This window comes from Labeo rohita, chromosome 13, assembly GCF_022985175.1.
Source record: "Labeo rohita strain BAU-BD-2019 chromosome 13, IGBB_LRoh.1.0, whole genome shotgun sequence".
In the NCBI taxonomy this organism is placed as follows: domain Eukaryota; kingdom Metazoa; phylum Chordata; class Actinopteri; order Cypriniformes; family Cyprinidae; genus Labeo; species Labeo rohita.
The window spans coordinates 9747999-9767360 of NC_066881.1; the positions used below are offsets into that span (position 1 = coordinate 9747999).

A 19362-nucleotide genomic window follows, 5' to 3' on the forward strand; every position below is an offset into this window, starting at 1 on the left:
AAAATAGTTGATTTTATAAAAATGACCCTGTTAAAAAGTTTACATACACTTGATTCTTAATACTGTGGTGTTACCGGAATGATCCACAGCTGTGTTTTTTTGTTTAGTGATTGTTGTTTATGAGTTGAACTGCCCGCTGTTCTTCAGAAAAATCCATCAGGTCCCACAAATTCTTTGGTTTTTCAGATTTTTGTGTATTTGAACCCTTTCCAACAAGACTGTATGATTTTGAGGTCTATCTTTTTACACTGAAGAAAACTGAGGGACTCATATGCAACTATTACAGAAGGTTCAAACGCTCACTGATGCTTCAGAAGGAAACTAAATGCATTAAGAAGGGGTGCAAACTTTTTGAATTTGCAGATCAGGGTAAAGTTAACTTATTTTGTCTTCTGAAAAACATGCAAGTATCTTCTGTAGCTTCTGAAGGGCAGTACTAAATGAAAAAATATGATATTCAGGCAAAATCAGAAAAATGCACACGTCTTTATTCTGTTCAAAATTTTTCACCCCCCAGATCCTGGATCTGGAGCATCAGTGAGCGTTTGAACCTTCTATAATACTTTTGTTTTGTTGTGGACTATTTATGAAATGTCTTATTCAGGTCAGTACTAAATAAAAAAGGACATGCATTTTGTATGTTCCTTTTTATTTTGGTATAATAATTAACGTATTGCAGATTCTGCAAGGTGTATGTAAACTTTTGACCTCAACTGTATGTTGGATCTACCCTAAAAAAGTAGCTGCAAGTAAAGTTGAGGTCCTATTCTATATTTGTTACTGCAAGGTTTTCCTCAATAATTCCTTAAATTTGGACACTTTCTGCAGCATGACAGAAAAACAAGTAAAGTTTTATACAAACTGGTTGAGCTTGAGTAATGTACTGTGTTCATTCTTTTCGCAGAAGTTATTGTAAGTGCAAATATTTTTCTCGGCTAGCGTCTCTTTTGACCGTGTGAGGAGTGCAGTAGCTGCAATATAAAAGCAGAAATGAAAGATGTGAGCGCAGTGGGCAGTTGAAGGGGAGTGTGTGTTTCTCATCGAGGTGTTTTATTGGTTATTATGTGGCTGTGTTTAAACTTCAGACTCAGCACATCGAGGACTGGCCCCCTGCTCTGCGGTAACAGCCGTTATGAAGAACCCCATTTACATGGTGCGCAGTCACAGAGTTCACACTAACAACTGCCCTCCCGTCACCAACCAGATCAATCAGCAGCACACGCTCCCCAGGTACCACCGTTCCCACTGAGATAACCAGCACTTACACACGCACTCTCACACATAAACTGGACTTCCACTGAAGACTGTACCTCCATCAAATATGGCAACTCTTTGGCGATATCATCGTTTTCACTAAGGGGGAATATTTGTCTCCTGGAATTGATTTCCAGGTGCATTTTTTACTTCATTAAATGTGTCTTTTGTCACATACTTAAAGGGGTCATTGGATGCAAAGTTCACTTTTACATGTTGTTTGAACATTAATGTGTGTTGGCAGTGTATGTACAAATCTACCCTATAATGATAAAAAAAATGCAGTGGTTTTTAATTCATTTGTAAAAATAATATCCCCTTTTTCAAATCGAGCCATTCTCAGATGCCTGTCGTTGTTGCGTCACAGAGGCCGCTCCCACACTAGTTGATTGACATGAGCATTTTACCTCAGATCAGCTGCAACAGTCAGACCTCCATTGTTTCGATGCCGGGAACAGGGATTAAGTTAGACAAGAATATCTCAGATTGAGCGATTGAGGTGTTGTGTTACTGGATGTAATAATGAACATAGTGGTCATCATTTACTCCCGACATCTGAGCCATCTGATTTACATGTTATAGAAAAACTCCCCAAAAAGAATAGGTTTTTAATTCTGAAATTATATTATAGAATTTAATTAAACAATTATAGATACACACAGATTTTTTCATACTTTGAACACATTCACCTCAACATGATGGGCCTATCTACTCTCCATGTGGCTATAAGAGAGAATGACACAAATATTTCCTGATCATAAATGTAGGGTTGTAGTTAGAATCGGTCTCAGCCAATGGACTAAAACAAAAATTTTGAAAAAAAAAATTTAACATAAAGTTTCATAATTTACAAAGAAAATGTAAAATAAGAACTAAGCGTGCATGTCCTTTCCAACGTGATTATGTAATGTGTGAAGATGCACATTTGCATTGCAGCGCTTCTGCGAGATGAGCATTTGTGGTTAAAAAGTATTTACATTTTTATTTTTTTTAGAAAATGGCCAATCGTTTCGCTAGACAAGACGCTTTTTCTTCGGCTGGGATTGTGTAGAGCCCTTTGAAGCCCTTTTCATTATGTCGTGCTAGCAGTCATTGTAGGTCATAAACAGGATAATTATTTACTTTGTCAGGAGAATAATTGTTCCTTCACCCTATTATGAGTGTTTGCTGATCTGGTGTGTTTTCTTCTCTTAGTCCTCAGCATCAAGGGCATCTGAGTCTGGACTTGAGCCAGAAACGCTCCACAGACTGCTCTGACTCGTCCCGTAGCAGCCGGGCCTCACACGGCACCAACTCCCTGCCGTCCAGTGCAAGACTCGGTCAGTCACTGTTTTTAATCATATATGTGAAGAGTTCAGATGCAAAACCAGCTAAAAGCCATCGGTCAAAAATGAGATAATGATACTGAGTGACCCATACTGACACATAGTATACGTCCATCAAATACTTTTAAAACTCACTAAATTCCAGCCTCAGCCCAAGAACCAGAAACCTATACAAAGTAGCCAGAAAGAAATGCTTTCTGCATATATAGCGCTGTCATCTCCTAATCTTCTCCCTTTTGTTTCCTGAAGGTTCATCAAATAATTTGCAGTATCGCACTGAAAGGATAAAGATTCCCTCCACGCCACGCTATCCACGCTCAATGCTGGGCTCAGAAAGAGGTGAGCCTCCTCTGATATATCCAGCATATCTGAATTTGTCTTGGCTTGGTTGAGCTGGAATATTAACATACGCTTTTCTACAAATTACATTTTAAGTAAAATGCTACATTGTCACCTGACATCTATTTGTTGAAGTTTAGTTATTTGTGAAAGTCTTTCTGAAATAAATTTAGAATGTTGGTAACATTTTACAATAAGGTTCATCAGTAGTTATAATTAAAATCATATAGCATTATTAAAATTACATGTTTGTTAACATTAGTTAATGCCCTGTGAACTAACATGAACAATTATTGATTGTATTGTTATTAACTAACATTAACAAAGATGAATAAATAGTGTAATAAATGCATTGTTCATTGTCCATTCGTGTTAATTAATACATTAATGTTAACAAATGACACCTTATTGTAAAGTGTTACCAGAAGGTTAATGCAGTGTTGTCTTCCATACTGCAGTATGTAAAACTAAATAACCACAAGTGGCAGGAATATGGTACAGGAAAGGTAATTAAAATGTCAGTCTAGGCTGAATCAGGTAAAACATGTCAAGTAGAAAACACTTCGCGCAAACAAGCTTGACATTTGTGTACACTGAAAAATTGGAAACCTGAATAAATAACCTGAGGCAAAGAGTCTGCGGTTAGAAATGTGCACATAAAAGAGGTTTTCTTTCTGTAACTAATGCTGATTCATACATGTGAAAATGTAGATGATTTTAATGTTTTATTCAGCCATTAAGCTACATGGTGTGCCATTCAGATAATTTTTACACTTATTTCTTGTTTCATGATTTGTATGAGAGTGTGGAGACAAGGTCTTTCAATAGCATTTCTGGTTTAAACTTGGCAAAACTGGCCCTCTTCATGATCATTCAAAAGTTTGGGGTCTATCCACAAGTTTCCTACGCCCCATGAGCTCTTGTGTCAAAAATGGAAGCGTCTTCTGGTTCGAAGTAAACAAGCGGGACGTAACACTCATTCATTCAACAGCTGAAAGTAGTGATGGGCAAATGAAGCCTCATAAAGCACTGACATTTCATCTGACTTTTTCGGGAAAAGATTCAAAGCTTCAAGTGAGTTGAAAACAGCGCGATCTGGCGGTTAGTAAAAAATAAAGCAGCCAGAAGCATGTGAAAGAAACACCGTCTGACGAAACATTCACCACACGTTTTACAGTTCGACTCATAGTACGTGCACAAAAATAAGTCTAAACGTGTGCATTTGTTTGTTGAATTTCTGTCATTGATAATTCATTTACCCATTAAACTGTGGCATTAAATGCTAGTACGAATATCTGTATGATGTAGTATAAGAGTAATGTACACATGAAGTGCATATGGCACTGATGTCATGATTTCTACGTTAACAACACAAGCCTCGAATCGAGGCTTCATCTGGCACACGTTAACACAAGCTCCGATGCATCGGTTCAAATGTCTCATCACTAGTTAACAGTCATTCAAGATTTAGCGATCCAAACTTTCTAACGATGTGGGAGCACAGCTTCGAACAACACATGTTGTCCCTGAGCACCGTAACGACATCTCTCATAAAGGTTTGCAACTTTACAAGATAAACAATGATCCGAAAAACACTTAGCCTTTCCCTAGTTAGCACACAAAATACCATTGGTATACTACTACTGCCGCCTCACAGGAAGTTGTACCCACGTTCTTTTTTACAGTAGCGCCCCTCAGAAACAGGTGGATACTTTTTTTTTTTATTATCATTTTTTTAATTTATTAATTCATTTATTTATTTAGTAAAAAGTCTCTTATGCTTACGAAGGCTGTGCTTATTTGACCAAAAATACAGTTAAAACGACTTTTGTGAAAAATTATTATTTTTTAAATAATTAAATTGAATTCAATTAATGAAATTAAATCATTCTAATATTTAAATAATTGCTGCTTAACAAACATTTCCTGATATTATTATGTGATTTATATTTTCATGATTTTTTTGAGAAAGAAAAAATAGAAAGTTCAAAAGAACAGCATTTAAAAAAAAAAAAAATTATAATAATTAATAATATAATACAATTATAATAAAATTATTATTATTAAATATTGCTGTTTATTACTATGTATTGTCAGTTGTTTCGTTACATTAAACAACTAAATGTGTAATTAATTTACAGTTACTTACGAAAATGTTAAGACGCATAGATTATGATTTATTTCTATTTTTTATTTGGGTTTATGTATATGCATTGTGTATACGTAAGATTTCTTTTTTTAAGTCATTGTTAGATGCCAGTCTTTTCTGTCATAGCTATGCAAAGATTTAATTTTAAAAACCGTATCTTAGCTATTAAACTGTATCTTATGATTTTAAATATTTATTTAACCTCAGAACGATCTCAGAGTAAAAAGAGGGGCCAGAGTCTGATTTCGTGATGGCTGTGCTTTAAAATTAAATTTTAATAGTCTTAACTCAAGTGATGGAGGATTTTGAAAGTCTGACAGTAATTGGTGTTGAGTGCTACTTTATACAGTTATCCCTGCCTGCTTTAAATGTTTCAAAATGATTAACAGTTGAAAACATTCATTAGAAATTTAGACGTAATCAAAAAGTAATCAAATGTAATCAGTTAGATTACTTTAATAAAGTCATTTAAACAATTACATTACTTAATTCATTTCAAACAGGGAAACTTGTAATCTGTAACCCATTACGTTTCCAAAGTAACCCTATAAAATCTGTTTTATTTTTTTCCCCAGATTACGTTTTAATTTTTTCCAAATTAGTTTTTTTTTCTGGATTACGTTTTTTTCTGTTTTCTTTTTTTGGATTCCTTTTTAATGGTTAAATAACATTTTATTAATCAAAAAGCATGTCTAATTAATTAAAATCATGAAACTTAAACAATTTAACATCAGCTTATTAAAAGTTTAACAAAAATTACATGTTTAGGGCCCTATGAAATGTTTTATTTGTGCCCACCTTATGTTTTATTGTTACCAAATTCTGTGTTCTAGCATGTCTAATTATTTGAATGCTTAAAAACAAGTTTCATTTATTGTTACAATAACCTTGTGAAATGTTTATTTTTCTCAGAAATTCTGTGTTGTGTATTTATTTTTCTGGTTATAAAATCATTAGCATTAATTTCATTTATCTTTTAATTAATGAAAATTAAACATTATTTTTTTTTAAGGGGAAAATAAATGGGATTTAATATTACAATTAAAACATTGAAGAAATATGTGATTATTCCTTAAATATAAGGTATTAATAATTTTGGTAGTAGTAGTTTTACATACATTCCACTGAACAATAGTAATATATCCCTGCCACAATATTTTCATGTTAAACCAAACTTTTATTTTGAGGGGTTGTTGTGAATAACTTTAAATTTCTGTGTGTATATGATAAAACAATAGTTTTGCTTAAATGAAATGGTAAAATGCTCACAAAGTGACTCTCAAAGCAGTTCTGGAGATGTTGTTTATGTATTCATGTCCTCATTTAGTGAGACGGCAGATGCTAATATCACCGCAAATGTCGTTGAAACGTGCGCTTCAGTACAAGTAGTAAACAAAACCGTGAACACAGAGACACACAGAATTCATATTTTTTAGTTGTTTTGCAGCTTAATATTTACACTTGATAAAGAGAAAATTGATTTAAGTGTAATGACCTGCTTTGAATGAATTCATCCACACTTTGACAAATTCCGTGACATTCCGTGTTAAACTGTAAATTCCGTTTTATGACTGGATTCCGTGATTCCGTCCATGTTTTCATAGGGTCCTATGTGTATTTTCATATTGAATGTTACATTCAAGTGTATTTTTACTTTGTATTACTTGCAGTAAACATTTTGAGTCTCATACACCTTGATTTCAAATGCATAAATATTTATTGATTTTTATTGATTGTTGTCAAAAGGTGTCAGAATAGTTTCTTGTAAATATGTGCTATTGTCACTCTAGACTCCACACTGACTGTTGTTTCTCTGTGTTGTTCATCAGGGTCCCTGTCTCATTCAGAATGCAGCAGTCCCAGTCTCATCACGCCACCCCTGTCTCCTCTCAATCTGGAGACGTCGTCGTTCGCCTCCAGCCAGTCTCAGAGCTCCATCTCCACTTTGCCCAGGATCTCCGTCAGCCCCGTACCCACGGGAGAGCGGAGAAAAGACAGGTACACTCCCGCTGCCTCGGGTCCTTCCTGCTGCGCACCCCCCACCCCCACCCCATCCCACCCCGGCCCCTTCATCAGGTTGCCAAGCAACAGCTCGCTCTCATCCACATACAGCAGCCCGGCGAGCTCAGAAGCCCTTTATCTGACTCCAATAATTGGGCTGTGCGTGAATGTAAAGTAATATATGTTGAAGGATCAGTCGTTCATATCGTCGCCGTCGCTCAACTGATTTTAATCTGCACCGTCACTGAAAATTCAGATGGACTTTTAGTGGAGTTTTGTAAACTAGGTCACGCATTCATTCTAGTTGTTCTTATGCATTTATTCTAATTCTTCTCTATATATTTGTCTTCCTCCAGAGTCCCTTGTGTGTCTCTCTCTTTCACAATCTGTTTTTCTCCTCTCTCTTTGCTCCTCTGAATCTTTCAGATCTCTGTACCGTAACAGATCCTTTCTGAGAATCCCTCTGGCTGCTAGGCCTAGGTTCTCCTCTCTCAGAAGCTTGAGGTTTGTTCCCTGCCAGTAACGCACAGGGAATGCCTGACGAACGTACTTGTTTGCTCCAAGTGGTTGGCTGTAGAAATCCCTGCTTCTGTGTTGTGTTAGCATACAGCCCAGGCTTTGTGTTAGTGGTGCTACAAGAAATATATTTACCTTGTGGAAACGCCACATTACCAAAGTGAAATAGGTTGTGAATAGCAGTTCATGACAACTCTGATTAATCAATCAGCAGTTTAGGCAACCCAAAGACCATGAAAATGTTGTTTTGCGAGCCCCTAGTTAGTTCGTTTTATTGATGTGGTTCACTCAAAAAATTCCAGTTGTGCTTAATTACTCACCTTCATGTCATTCCAAACCAAGATTTAAATTCTTTGAAAGACAAATGAGGATATTTTTAATGAAAACTTAAGAGATTTCTGTCCCTCAGTTGAAAAAACTTCATTGAAAAACTATTGATGAATAGATATAAAAGTAATCTGTGATTACATTTAAAAGTAAAAGTTATCTATGTGAATGAATTTAATCCAGGTCTTCTAAAGAAGACATGATTGCATTACATGATATGAAACAATAAACATTATACAAGTAAAGGGACAACTCAACCAACAAAAATTTTATTTTATGCATTTTTTTATTTTAATGCTATTTTATTTTATGCAATTTTATGCATATTTTTTTTTTTTATTTTTATTTTATGCATTTTGCGCAATTTCTTTTATATATACAATTTTATGCACTTATTCATTTTTTTTTTCATTTTATGCAGTTTTATGGACTTATTTTATTGCATGCATTATGCACTTTATTTTTTTTATGCAATTTTATGCTCTAGTTGTGTTTATGCACTTTTTATACACACTGTATTTATTTATTTACGGATAACACTGTAGAATAGGGAACACTTATTCACTAGTAACTATGACTTTTACCTCAATAAATTCCTCATTTGCTGTTTATTAATAGTTAGTAAGGTAGTTAAGTTCAGATATTGGGTAGGATTAGGGATGTAGAATAAGGTCATGTAGAATAAGGCATTAATATGTGCTTAATTAATACTAATAAATGGCTAATATTCTAGAAATATGCATGCTAATAAGCAACTAGTTAAGAAACTGTAATATAAAGTGTTACCTATTTATGTAATTTTATTCTATGCAATTTTATACATTTGTTATATTTTAAAAAAGGGAAACTCAGCCAACACTCAGGCACACACACAAACTTATTGTTTGCAATTTTAGTTTAGTTTTTATTTTATGCAATTGTATGCAATTATTTTATACATTTTATCTAATTTTATTATATGCAATTTTATGCACTTATTATTTTTTTTAATGCGTTTTTATGCACCTATTGTATGTATTGTGCACTTCATTTTTTATTATTATTTATGCCATTTTATGCTCTTATTTTGTTTGTGCACTTTTCATACATATTTTATTTGTTTATTTTTTTTCGATGCAATTTTGTACACTTTTTAAATTTTAAAAAAGGAAACTCAACCGACAAAAAACTGAAGAAAAAAAATAGTTGCGATTTTAATTTTATTGTATGCAATTTTATTTTATGCTATTAGTTTTTATTTTATGCAGTTGTATGCAATTATTTTATACATTTTATATAATTTTGTATACTTACTTTTTTTATTTTATGCACTTATTTTATTGTAAGAATTATGCGCTTTTTAATTTTTTTTAAATTTATCCCATTATATGCTTTTATTTTTGTTTATGCACTTTTTATACACATTTTATATGTGTGTTTATTTTTATTTATTTATTTATTTAATTTTATTCTATGCAATTTTTTTTGCACTTATTGTATTCATTTTCATCCGTCTTTGTACACGATGTAACTACAGAAGAGTCAAGTTTTAAATAGGAAAAATATCGAAACTCTTTGGTCATTTTTGAGCAAGATGCTTCAATCTACACTAAGCTATTCTAAAAGTGCTACCGCCAGACCCGGAGATCGGCTGAATGGATTCGAAAACGGTAAGACTCAACTGTTTAACTCTAGGGGAGTTGGAAAATGAGCCTATTTTCAAAAAAAGTGGAGTGTTCCTTTAAAGATGAACGAACATTGTACGTGGTTTGAATAATGTAAGGGTGAGTAAATATGACATAATTTTCATTTTTGTGTGAACTATCCCTTTAATATGACTACATGGAGGGGATCAGGTTTATAAATCTCTGTCAACATTTTCCTTCAAGTGGAGTTTAATTGGTGTTATTGGGTAATTTTTTTCCTGCTGCTTCTAATTTACTTTTTTGATTAACCTGCTCAGCAGGAGATTCCTTATGAATGTTAATTCTGTACAGTTCAGGTTTAGCTGTTTTTGGTGTAAATGTGCATTTACTCAAGTACTTAAGGTTTTAGAGAGGCATTTATGATTTGCATGTCAGTTTGGCTGCTCTCATCCCGAAAAGATCCAGATTTTCCTCAATCAATCAATCACAAATCCTAAAGGGAGTTTAAATCTGCTATTAGGAATTATTAGCATGTGTGAAATGACAGGTATTTCTGAATAAAATCAAACCTGTTTCTGCCTGGTTGATGATAGCAAGGAGGTTATCATCGCTTATAGTTAATGTAATAATTTCTTTACTCAAGGATACAGAGGTCTGTTTCAAAATGTGGTGTACTTGTCAGTGAAGTGTTGGTGTTTTGTCTAGGCTTGGACCTGTGGTAAACTGAGTGGTAAATTAGGCATTTGTACTTGTGTATTTAATTATTAGGCTAGGAGATTAAATGTGTAACGTTCTGGATCTTTTATTGAAGTCCTGTATGCACACTCCCTTCGCTTTCTACCCTGTTTGTGTGCCTGTGTGGCAGTCAGTCCCTCCAAACTGCCAGTTCAGTAAATGTCTCTTGCTGTACACCCACCTGCATGGTTCTCCTCTGTCGCAGTATTTCAGCATCTACCCTGGTTCAAGCCCTGCAGACCGACTTCTGTCTCGGCTGTTGATTATCTCTGATCTTGAAACTCACCCAGTTTTATCGCTCTGGCAGGCCGTACTTGGAGGAGCCGCGGAACGTCATCGTGCACAAGGGGGCGGAGCCTCTCGGCATCTCCATCGTGAGTGGAGAGAATGGAGGAATCTTTGTCTCCAAGGTGACTGGGGGCAGCATTGCACACCAAGCTGGGCTGGAGTATGGAGACCAGCTACTGGAGGTTAGCATTACCACATCAGTAAACCAAATGAACTTTGAGAGAAAATTATGAAAAAAATTGGAAGGTTTGTCAATAGACTTTTTTTACTTTACATTGTTAGGGCAAATTAATTAAATTAAGTTCAAGGCACCTTTTTTATTTTAGCAGGCCACTTAAAGAGTGCAACAAAGTAGTGTTTGTGTCTACGTTGTCTCTATATTTCACACTTTGTATTGAGGATCATCACACCCAATGACATTTGGGTGTTAATATTACGTGTTTTACTTGAAACTTTATTTTATTTTATGCAATTTTTGCAGTTTTATTTTATTTTATGCACTTTTTTTGCAGTTTTATTTCATGCAATTTTGTTATTTTATTTTTTCTTTATTTTATGCGTTATTTTATTTTATGCTATTTAATTTTCGTTTTTATTTTATGTAATTATTTTATGTTTCATCTACTTATATGCAATTTTATGCACTTCGTAGTTTTTTTTTTTTTTTGTGCCATTTTATGCACTTATTTTGTGTTTATGCACTTTATTTATTTATTTATTTATTTATTCTATGCTATTTTATGCAGTTTTATTCTATTCTATATTTCACACTTCATATTAAGGACCGCTACGCTTTACTTAATATTGTATTTTATTTTATGCAGGTTTTTGCAATTTTATTTTATGCAATTTTGCATTATTTTATTTTACTCTATATTAGGCATTTTTATTTTATTTTATTTTATTTTGTTTTATTTTATGCAGTTTTATTTTAGTTTTTATTTTATGTAATAATTTTAATTTTATGTTTTATCTACTTACACAATTTTATACACTTTTTAGTTTTTTATTTTATGCACTTATTTTTTTGTATGCAATTTTATGCACTGGGGTTTTTTTAAATGATTTTATGCGATGTTTATGCACTTATTTTGTGTTCATGCACTGTTTATTTATTTGTTTATTTATTTTTTGTTTATTTATTCTGTTCCATTGTATTCTGTTCTATGCAATTCTATGCACTTTTATTCTGTTCTATATTTCACACTTCATATAAGGACCATCACACCCCAGGACATATTTTATTTTATTTTATTTTATTTTATTTTATTTTATTTTATTTTATTTTATTTTATTTTATTTTATTTTGTTTTATTTTATTTTGTTTTATTGTTATTTTGTTTTATTGTTATTTTCTTTTAATTTACTTTTTACTTGCAGTTTTATTTTATTTTGTGCAATTTTATGTATTTTTTTTATTCTATTCTATATTTCAAATATAAACCCAGAAAAAATTTCACGTTTTACTTTACTTTAATTTTAATGAAATGAAATGAATTTTATTTTAATGCAATTCAGTGCAATTTTGTCTTACTTTTATTGAATGCAATTTTTATTTTATTTTATGCTATTTTATTTTAGTTTTTACTTTATGCAATTATTTTATTTTATATGTTTCATCTACTTATTATACGCAGTTTTATGCACTTGTTCATTTTTGTGATGCACTTTTAATGCATGTTGTATTTGTTATTTTATTCTATGCAAGTTTATGCATTTTTTTTTTATTTCATTTCATTTTATACCATTTTATTTTATGCAGTTTTACTTTATTTACTTAGATTACTTATATTAGCTGGACAGCAAAATAATTTTTTCCTGTTGAAATCAGTAAAGCCTGTCAACTACTAATATGCATCACACAACTCACATCTTTTTTCACTTCTTTCCCTCAGTATAATGGCATAAACCTGCGCAATGCCACCGAACAGCAAGCACGGCTCATCATTGGCCAGCAGTGTGACACCATCACGATCATGGCCCAGTACAACCCACACATGTATCAGCTCGGCAACCACTCTCGCTCCAGGTACAGCCCTTTTTCCGTTTCATTTAGCTCAGATGAATGCAGATTTGATCGCAAAGCGGGGGTGTTTTATTCTTGGCCGTGTTGTTCCATAGTTCCCGCTTGGAGCCAGTGAGCACTCAGTCCACCCCGCAGGGCAGTGGAGCCGCCACCCCAGATAACCACTCCACCATAGACACCCTGAGTGAACAAGATGAAGGCACGCTGACCCCGTCCTCCAAACAGACGACACCCACCACCAGTCCCAACAGCTTCATCAGGTACTGCACAAATGCGTGCAGTCATCTACCTTGCTGTTTACTGTCTAGATAGCAGATGCATTTTAATGTAATCACATGAATGACAGATTTGGGACGCTCCACAAAGACAAAAACTTTTAATTTTCACTTCGATGGGAAAAGTATGGTAAAATATGCCAAAAATGAAACGTATGTATGATTAAAACATACACCAAACATGCATTTAGAAAAGATTTTTCAATAAATAAATTAAATGCTCACTTTAACATGGTACTGAGCTAATCTTTTGATACACTAGTATATTTATAAATATGCATTGCACACATATTGGAAAAAATTGATTTATTATTCTTTTTTTGGTACTTTATTTAAAAGTTAACTGGTGAATTTGTAATCAACATCACACTTATTCCACCTTCTTGGATGAATTTTTACACTGAGCTTGCCAAATATTCTTTGCAGTGCTTTCTCATGAAAGGATTTGTGCAATGGTTTACGGTTTTTGTACTTTTTGTATGGTTTACAAATTTTGTACCTCTTCTCAAAGCAAGCATAAACACCCAGCTTACCTTTTGGAAAAGCCAAGGTAACACGAAATCCATGGCTTTGGGTGACCCGGCTGTTTCTGCTTTTGAATGTCAGGATGTCTTCTGAGAGTTCCAAGAAAGTTCCGGAACCGCGCTTTGTAACATTGAGGAAGACTCAAGGGGAATTGGGCATTCAGCTGTGTGGAGGAAACCTGCGGGGCATCTTTGTGGAGAGGCTAGAAGAGGACAGTCCTGCCAGAGAAGCGGATGGTCTTTTGCCTGGGGACATGATACTTGAGGTAAATAGAGCTCCTGCTCTGTGTATGTAGTGCTTTAAGGGGACTAGTGTGAACAGAAATGGTGAAACAGCAGTTTTTGTAAGACAAATAAGAATCAAATACTTGCTTTGGAAGCGTTATGTGCTTTGCACTCACTCGAATGGACTAATACACTTTTAGTGACAGCCCTAGCTGTTACAATCAAGTCAAGACATATAGGTTTCCGAAGGGAACCTAACATTGGCACTGGTGCAGTTAGACTTTTAACTTAGAGCTGAACATTTTGATTTGGCTTTCTACTCTATACAGTGCTGCAGTGATGACGCATTTCACCCTGGTTCCCTTGACAGAAAGCCAACTGGAAATGGAGCTTTTTCCACTGGCTTTCAGATTATTGCCCAAAACAAGCTCTGTGGCCAACAAAACTTATGATTCTTACACATTTTGTTGTTGAAGATAATCTTCACAAATGAACACATTCTATGAATTTATAGCATAAATACAGTCACCATAAGTAAGCTAAGTTAGGCTATAGTTGAACTACACCATGATCACACAGTTTCAGCGTCACCATTGCTAAGCTTCCGATGACTCTTTTAGACATTTAAAAAATACGAGTAGTAATGTTTAAATGGATAGTTGACCCAAAAATTAAAATTGTCATTTAAAGTCTCATGAAACCCTAAAAGACATTTTTTGAGATTGCATATCAGTGAAAAGAACTCATTATTTTTATTATTAAGGGTGAAGTGGGTTTTTTTTTTCTTTTTTTTTTCATTCTCCTATTTAAAAAAGCAAAGTTTAACCTTCGTCACATAAACTGATGTGTATGTGTTTATTTGGAGTGGCTATTGGCGACTGGAGAGTACATGTCTACATCGCCGGTTTTCTGAGCTTTTCTTAGTATTATTCATGAGAATGAACTCTTACAATCCAATCACAGCACTGTATTATGCATATACATGAGGTCGTCTTACAGAGGAGAATTCAAATCTCATGAAAGGGCTTCTGTGCTGTCAGTTCATCTCTGTAAACATGACTGTAACAATATTAAATATGACAACATTTGGAGCGTGCATGACAATGCAGTTTCCACACAAACACCGCAGTGAGTTTAACAACACTCACTGCGCTGATCATAGTTCATATCTGGACAGGAGTAAGCGTGTTTCAAAAATATGTGAACATGAGTTTATATTCTCTCATGCTCCAAACATGAACCAGCACTGTGTATGTGCACACATCACGCCGCCTTCAAATGAAAGATGCACAGAATCGGCACTGATACAGTGGCACGTCTGATCATGAACGCAATGACACAACAGATTATTGTGATACACCGCAAACAAGGATACAGACCGAAAAATTTAAAGTAACAAAACATAACAGTGTGATTATTCTTTCTGTTTTAAACTGATGTGTGTCATTTATTCTAGGACTGTAGTGCTGGTAAACTTAAAAATATTAATAGAATTTTTAATAGAACAACTTCTTCATTTTCCACATAGACCAATATCTCTGCTTGATTATTCGAATAATGATTTCTCAAAATATATTGGATTTATTAATGATAGTTGTTAGTCTCTAATGAGAAGATTTCTTGAGAGTTCATTATCATTATTATATTTTTAAAATGTCAAGGTGGCCCATATCTCAGTTATATTTTTGGTTGTTGTTTTTTTCTTTCTTTCTCTGCTCATATTTTAATATTCATCTGTCTGTATAATGAGTGTTTTGTAGGTCAGTGTTTTATTGGTTGTTTTCTCCTCTCTTTAGTCTTTTTCAAATCTAAGGTGTGAACGACCAGTGCTGAAACAGGGGTTTCATGACACTTTAATTACTCACCATCCTGTCGTTCCAAACCTGTAAGGCCTGTAAAACCACTGAACTGTGGAAATGCAGACTTACAAAGAAAAAAAAAAAAATCATTAAAAATTACTTGGCCTTACAAAAATTAAACGGCCTGAGGCCAAGTACAATTAAAACCTGACATTATAAACAACAACACCCAACCAAAATGCATTTTTACAATTATACAACACATGGACGATGGACAATAATCTATATGATAAGGTGTTTTTTTTCGTTTTTGAACCTTTGTTGAAAGTTATAGTGGATCCAACTCCAGGAAAAGGTTTTGGAGACCTCCAAAGTATATTTAAAGGGTTAGTTCATCCAAAAATGAATTAGCCCATGATTTACTCACCCTCATGGCATTCTAGGTGTATATTACTTTCTACTTTTAGACAAATCCAGTCGGAGTTATATTAAAAATTGTCCTGGCTCTTCCAAGCTCTGTAATGGCATTGGGTCAGTTGTAGCGTTCAACGGTCCAAAAGAACGTCAGATAAAGTGCATCCATCCATAACAAAAAGTGCCTCACACAGGTCCGGGAGGGTGAATAAAGGCCTCCCATAGTGAATTGATGCATAAATAAACTTGACTCAATATAACATTGAAACTACAGTAAAAAGCTTTTATTGTAAGAAAAAAAAATCACAGATTTGTGAGCCTTATTAGAAATGAAAAGGTTAGAATAAACCCGAAACACACATGATTGTCATGCGGTGAATCTGGTAAATTGTGACAGTGACGTACCACCGGCGCTATTTTAAGTCGGACAATTTTTAACTGCATGCACTGCTTCAAGTCAGAATTTGATCGATCTGTGCAGTGCCACATTAGGTCGAACACACCTACTGATTTTATCACTAAATCATTCATTCAACTGATTCGATTGAACAGCTGATTCATTCAGGAACAAAGCAAATGACTGTCTGTATTTATGGGTAATTGAGTCATTGACTCACTAGATACATTAAAAAATGCACATTCATTGAAACTTATTTCGTTGACGAAATGGAGCAAAATCAGACAATATTGTCAGAGTCATTCAATGTACGTCACTAAATATTAACTTGTTTATTCAACTCTTGTATTAATTGTTGTTTTAACAATGTGCAAATTGACATTATTGAGTATTTTGCAAAAACCATTCAAAACACCCCTACAGAGTGCACACATGTGCGCATTTAGAGTGTGTTCTTTCACTCCATAATTCAGTCTGTTAAAATGCATTTAGAAAGATCACAAATTCAAGACCTGGGGGCAAAATATGTATATATTTATATCACTTCATATAGTTAATTTGTTTCAGGGTTTTAGGACTCCTTCCTGTTACACTTTTATTTACTACCATTCATTGCAGCCTCATCCACTACTTGTATTGTTCTCCTCTAATTCAAATGTCAGTATGCATTCCTAACAATGTTTTTTTTTTATTGATCACTTCTTTGGTTTCTGATGCATGGTGTAAAATTGGTAATATCCCATTCCTGGCATGGATATATTCAGACCAGTATCAGGCATGGCAACAGCACTTATTTGCTTCACTAAGACAAAGCAAAGAAGTCATTGTGTTTTGCTACAAGTTATATTAGATCTGGAATGGAAATCGATCAGGAACCCTTAAAATTTATGCATGTAATTTTTTTTTTTTTTTTTTTTTTTTAAGAAGAACAACTTTACAATTGTTTTTTTCCAGTAAAAAGATACAAACTTTGGATAAAAGTGTCTGCAGAATGACTAAATGTGAATGTAAGCTTTAAGAAGTTTGAAGTGTAAATGATTGTTCCCTTTTTTGGCTACATTTTTTGACATAAGAGATTAGATATTTAAAGGGATAGTTCACCCAAAAATGAAATTTGTGTCATTAATTACTCCTTTATGCTGTTCTAAACCCGTATGACTTTCATTCATCTTCAGAACACAAATTAAAATACTTTTGATAAAATCCAAGAGCTTTTTGACCCTGCATGGACAGCAAGGGCCTTTCCACGTTCAAGGCCCAGAAAGGTAGTAAGGACATCGATAAGAGTACATGTGACATCAGTGGTTCAGCTGTGATTTATGAAACAACAAGACTCTTCTTGTGAAAAATTCAACAATTATTCAACAATTCTTCTCCTTTGCGTTACCCTAGTGCCATTTTTGTAGAGTATCACGATGCATATAAAGAACGTATGCGCTTGGTGCTCTCCAAAATGGTGCTATTTTTGTTTTTTTGTGCACAAAAAGTATTCTCATGGCTTCATAAAATTACAGTTGAATCACTGTCACATGGACAATTTTGTCGATGTTCTTGGTACCTTTCTTTGCCTTGACTGTGATGTCTATGGAGGGTCAGAAAGCTCTCGAATTTCATCAAAAATATCTTCATTTGTGTTTCAAGGATGAAGGAAGGTCTTATTGGTTTGGAACCGCATGAGGTTAAGCATCATTTTTGGGTGAACTATCCTCTCAAACTAAATTTGATTGCACCCTTTGTATCATTCTTTGTTCATCCAGTATGGCTCAGTTAGTATGAAGAATAAGACTGTGGAGGAGGCGTACCTGGAAATGCTGAAGCCTGTGGAAACGGTGATGTTTAGAGTCCAGCATCGTTTGGATGAGTTCAACCAGGTGAAAGACACTCCCGGAGATGGATTCTATATCAGGTACGGCATGATCTCATCTGCACTGACATACATCACCATTCATGGCCACTTACCGCTTCCCTATAACCAAATTCCAGTGTTTGGGCCTGTGCGCGCGCTGCTCTAAATATAGATATGTGAGAAAACTGCTGCAATGGGAATCTTTTAATCTCTTTAATTATGTTTAAGATGGAGGGTGAGATATTGTATCTGGCGGTGGAGATTGTATCACCAAATCTCCATAATTTGTGTTCTATAATAGTAGCTGTGGTAATTAGACGGTTCGAGACAGAGATGCATTGTGTCTGCGCAGTGGAAAAAGAATAATGGAAGAGGGCTGTTCAGAAATAGCCGTGTTTGTCTTTGCAAATGAAATTCTGTGGCTCGCAGCTGTTGCGGGCGCTTTTTATGCCTGCGCTCCCATGATGTCACGGGGCAGTAAATAATCTCCGTCAATCCGCGTGTCACGAATGAGCAGGGATGAGGAGTTATGGGTGGCCGCTAAAAGCCGCCTCGTGCTGCTCCCAGGAATGAAGGATCGGCTCTGTCCCGGGCTCTTCCTGAATTTTTCATTCGTCTCTTTCCTTCCTTTATTTTTCTTTGTCTTCTGCGCTCTTTTCATTTGTCTCGTATTACCTTATTCTTGCAGATGCCGCAGTCTTTTCCTCATGTATAATGCTGTCACTTGTTGAATTATTCATGTCCTCTTTCTCTTCCAGAGCACTTTATGACCGAGTGGCTGAGACTGAGCTCGACCTCTCTTTTAAGAAAGACGACATCCTCTATGTGGATGACACACTACCAAATGGCAACTTTGGCACCTGGATGGCCTGGCAACTTGATGAAAATGCACAAAAAAATTCAAAGAGGACAGATCCCTAGCAAATATATGTGAGTCACATCCTTGGACGTGACCTGTAGAAAACATCATATTATTAATACTTTTATTTTAATTAACACTTTTTTTTGACAGTGAAGACATGATGTTACAAAAAAATATATTTCAGATAAACACTGTTCTTCAAATTTCAAAAAAATCCTTTAAGAAAAAAATTAAAAACAAGACACTTCCACACTTTCCATGCTTCATTTCACAGCACAACAGTTTTCAGCTAATAATAATAATAATAATAGGTATGCTTATTAGCATGATTTCTAAAGGATCATGTGACTCTGAAGTCTGAATAAAATACATTTTTAATACATTTAAAAATAGAAAAACATTTAGTTTAAATTATAATTATATTTTACAATATAA

General features: G+C 34.4%; 1 protein-coding gene across 1 annotated transcript in view; it reads left to right on the forward strand.

The window, feature by feature from the left end:
- Positions 1-19362, forward strand: part of dlg5a (discs, large homolog 5a (Drosophila)) — an 88577-nt gene that overhangs the window by 59645 nt on the left and 9570 nt on the right. The window contains 11 exon segments of the mRNA XM_051126702.1: positions 1086-1230; positions 2449-2573; positions 2829-2918; positions 6897-7065; positions 10579-10741; positions 12455-12588; positions 12681-12845; positions 13467-13650; positions 17977-18125; positions 18824-18959; positions 18961-18995. Coding sequence (XP_050982659.1) covers positions 1086-1230; positions 2449-2573; positions 2829-2918; positions 6897-7065; positions 10579-10741; positions 12455-12588; positions 12681-12845; positions 13467-13650; positions 17977-18125; positions 18824-18959; positions 18961-18995 — 1495 coding nt within the window.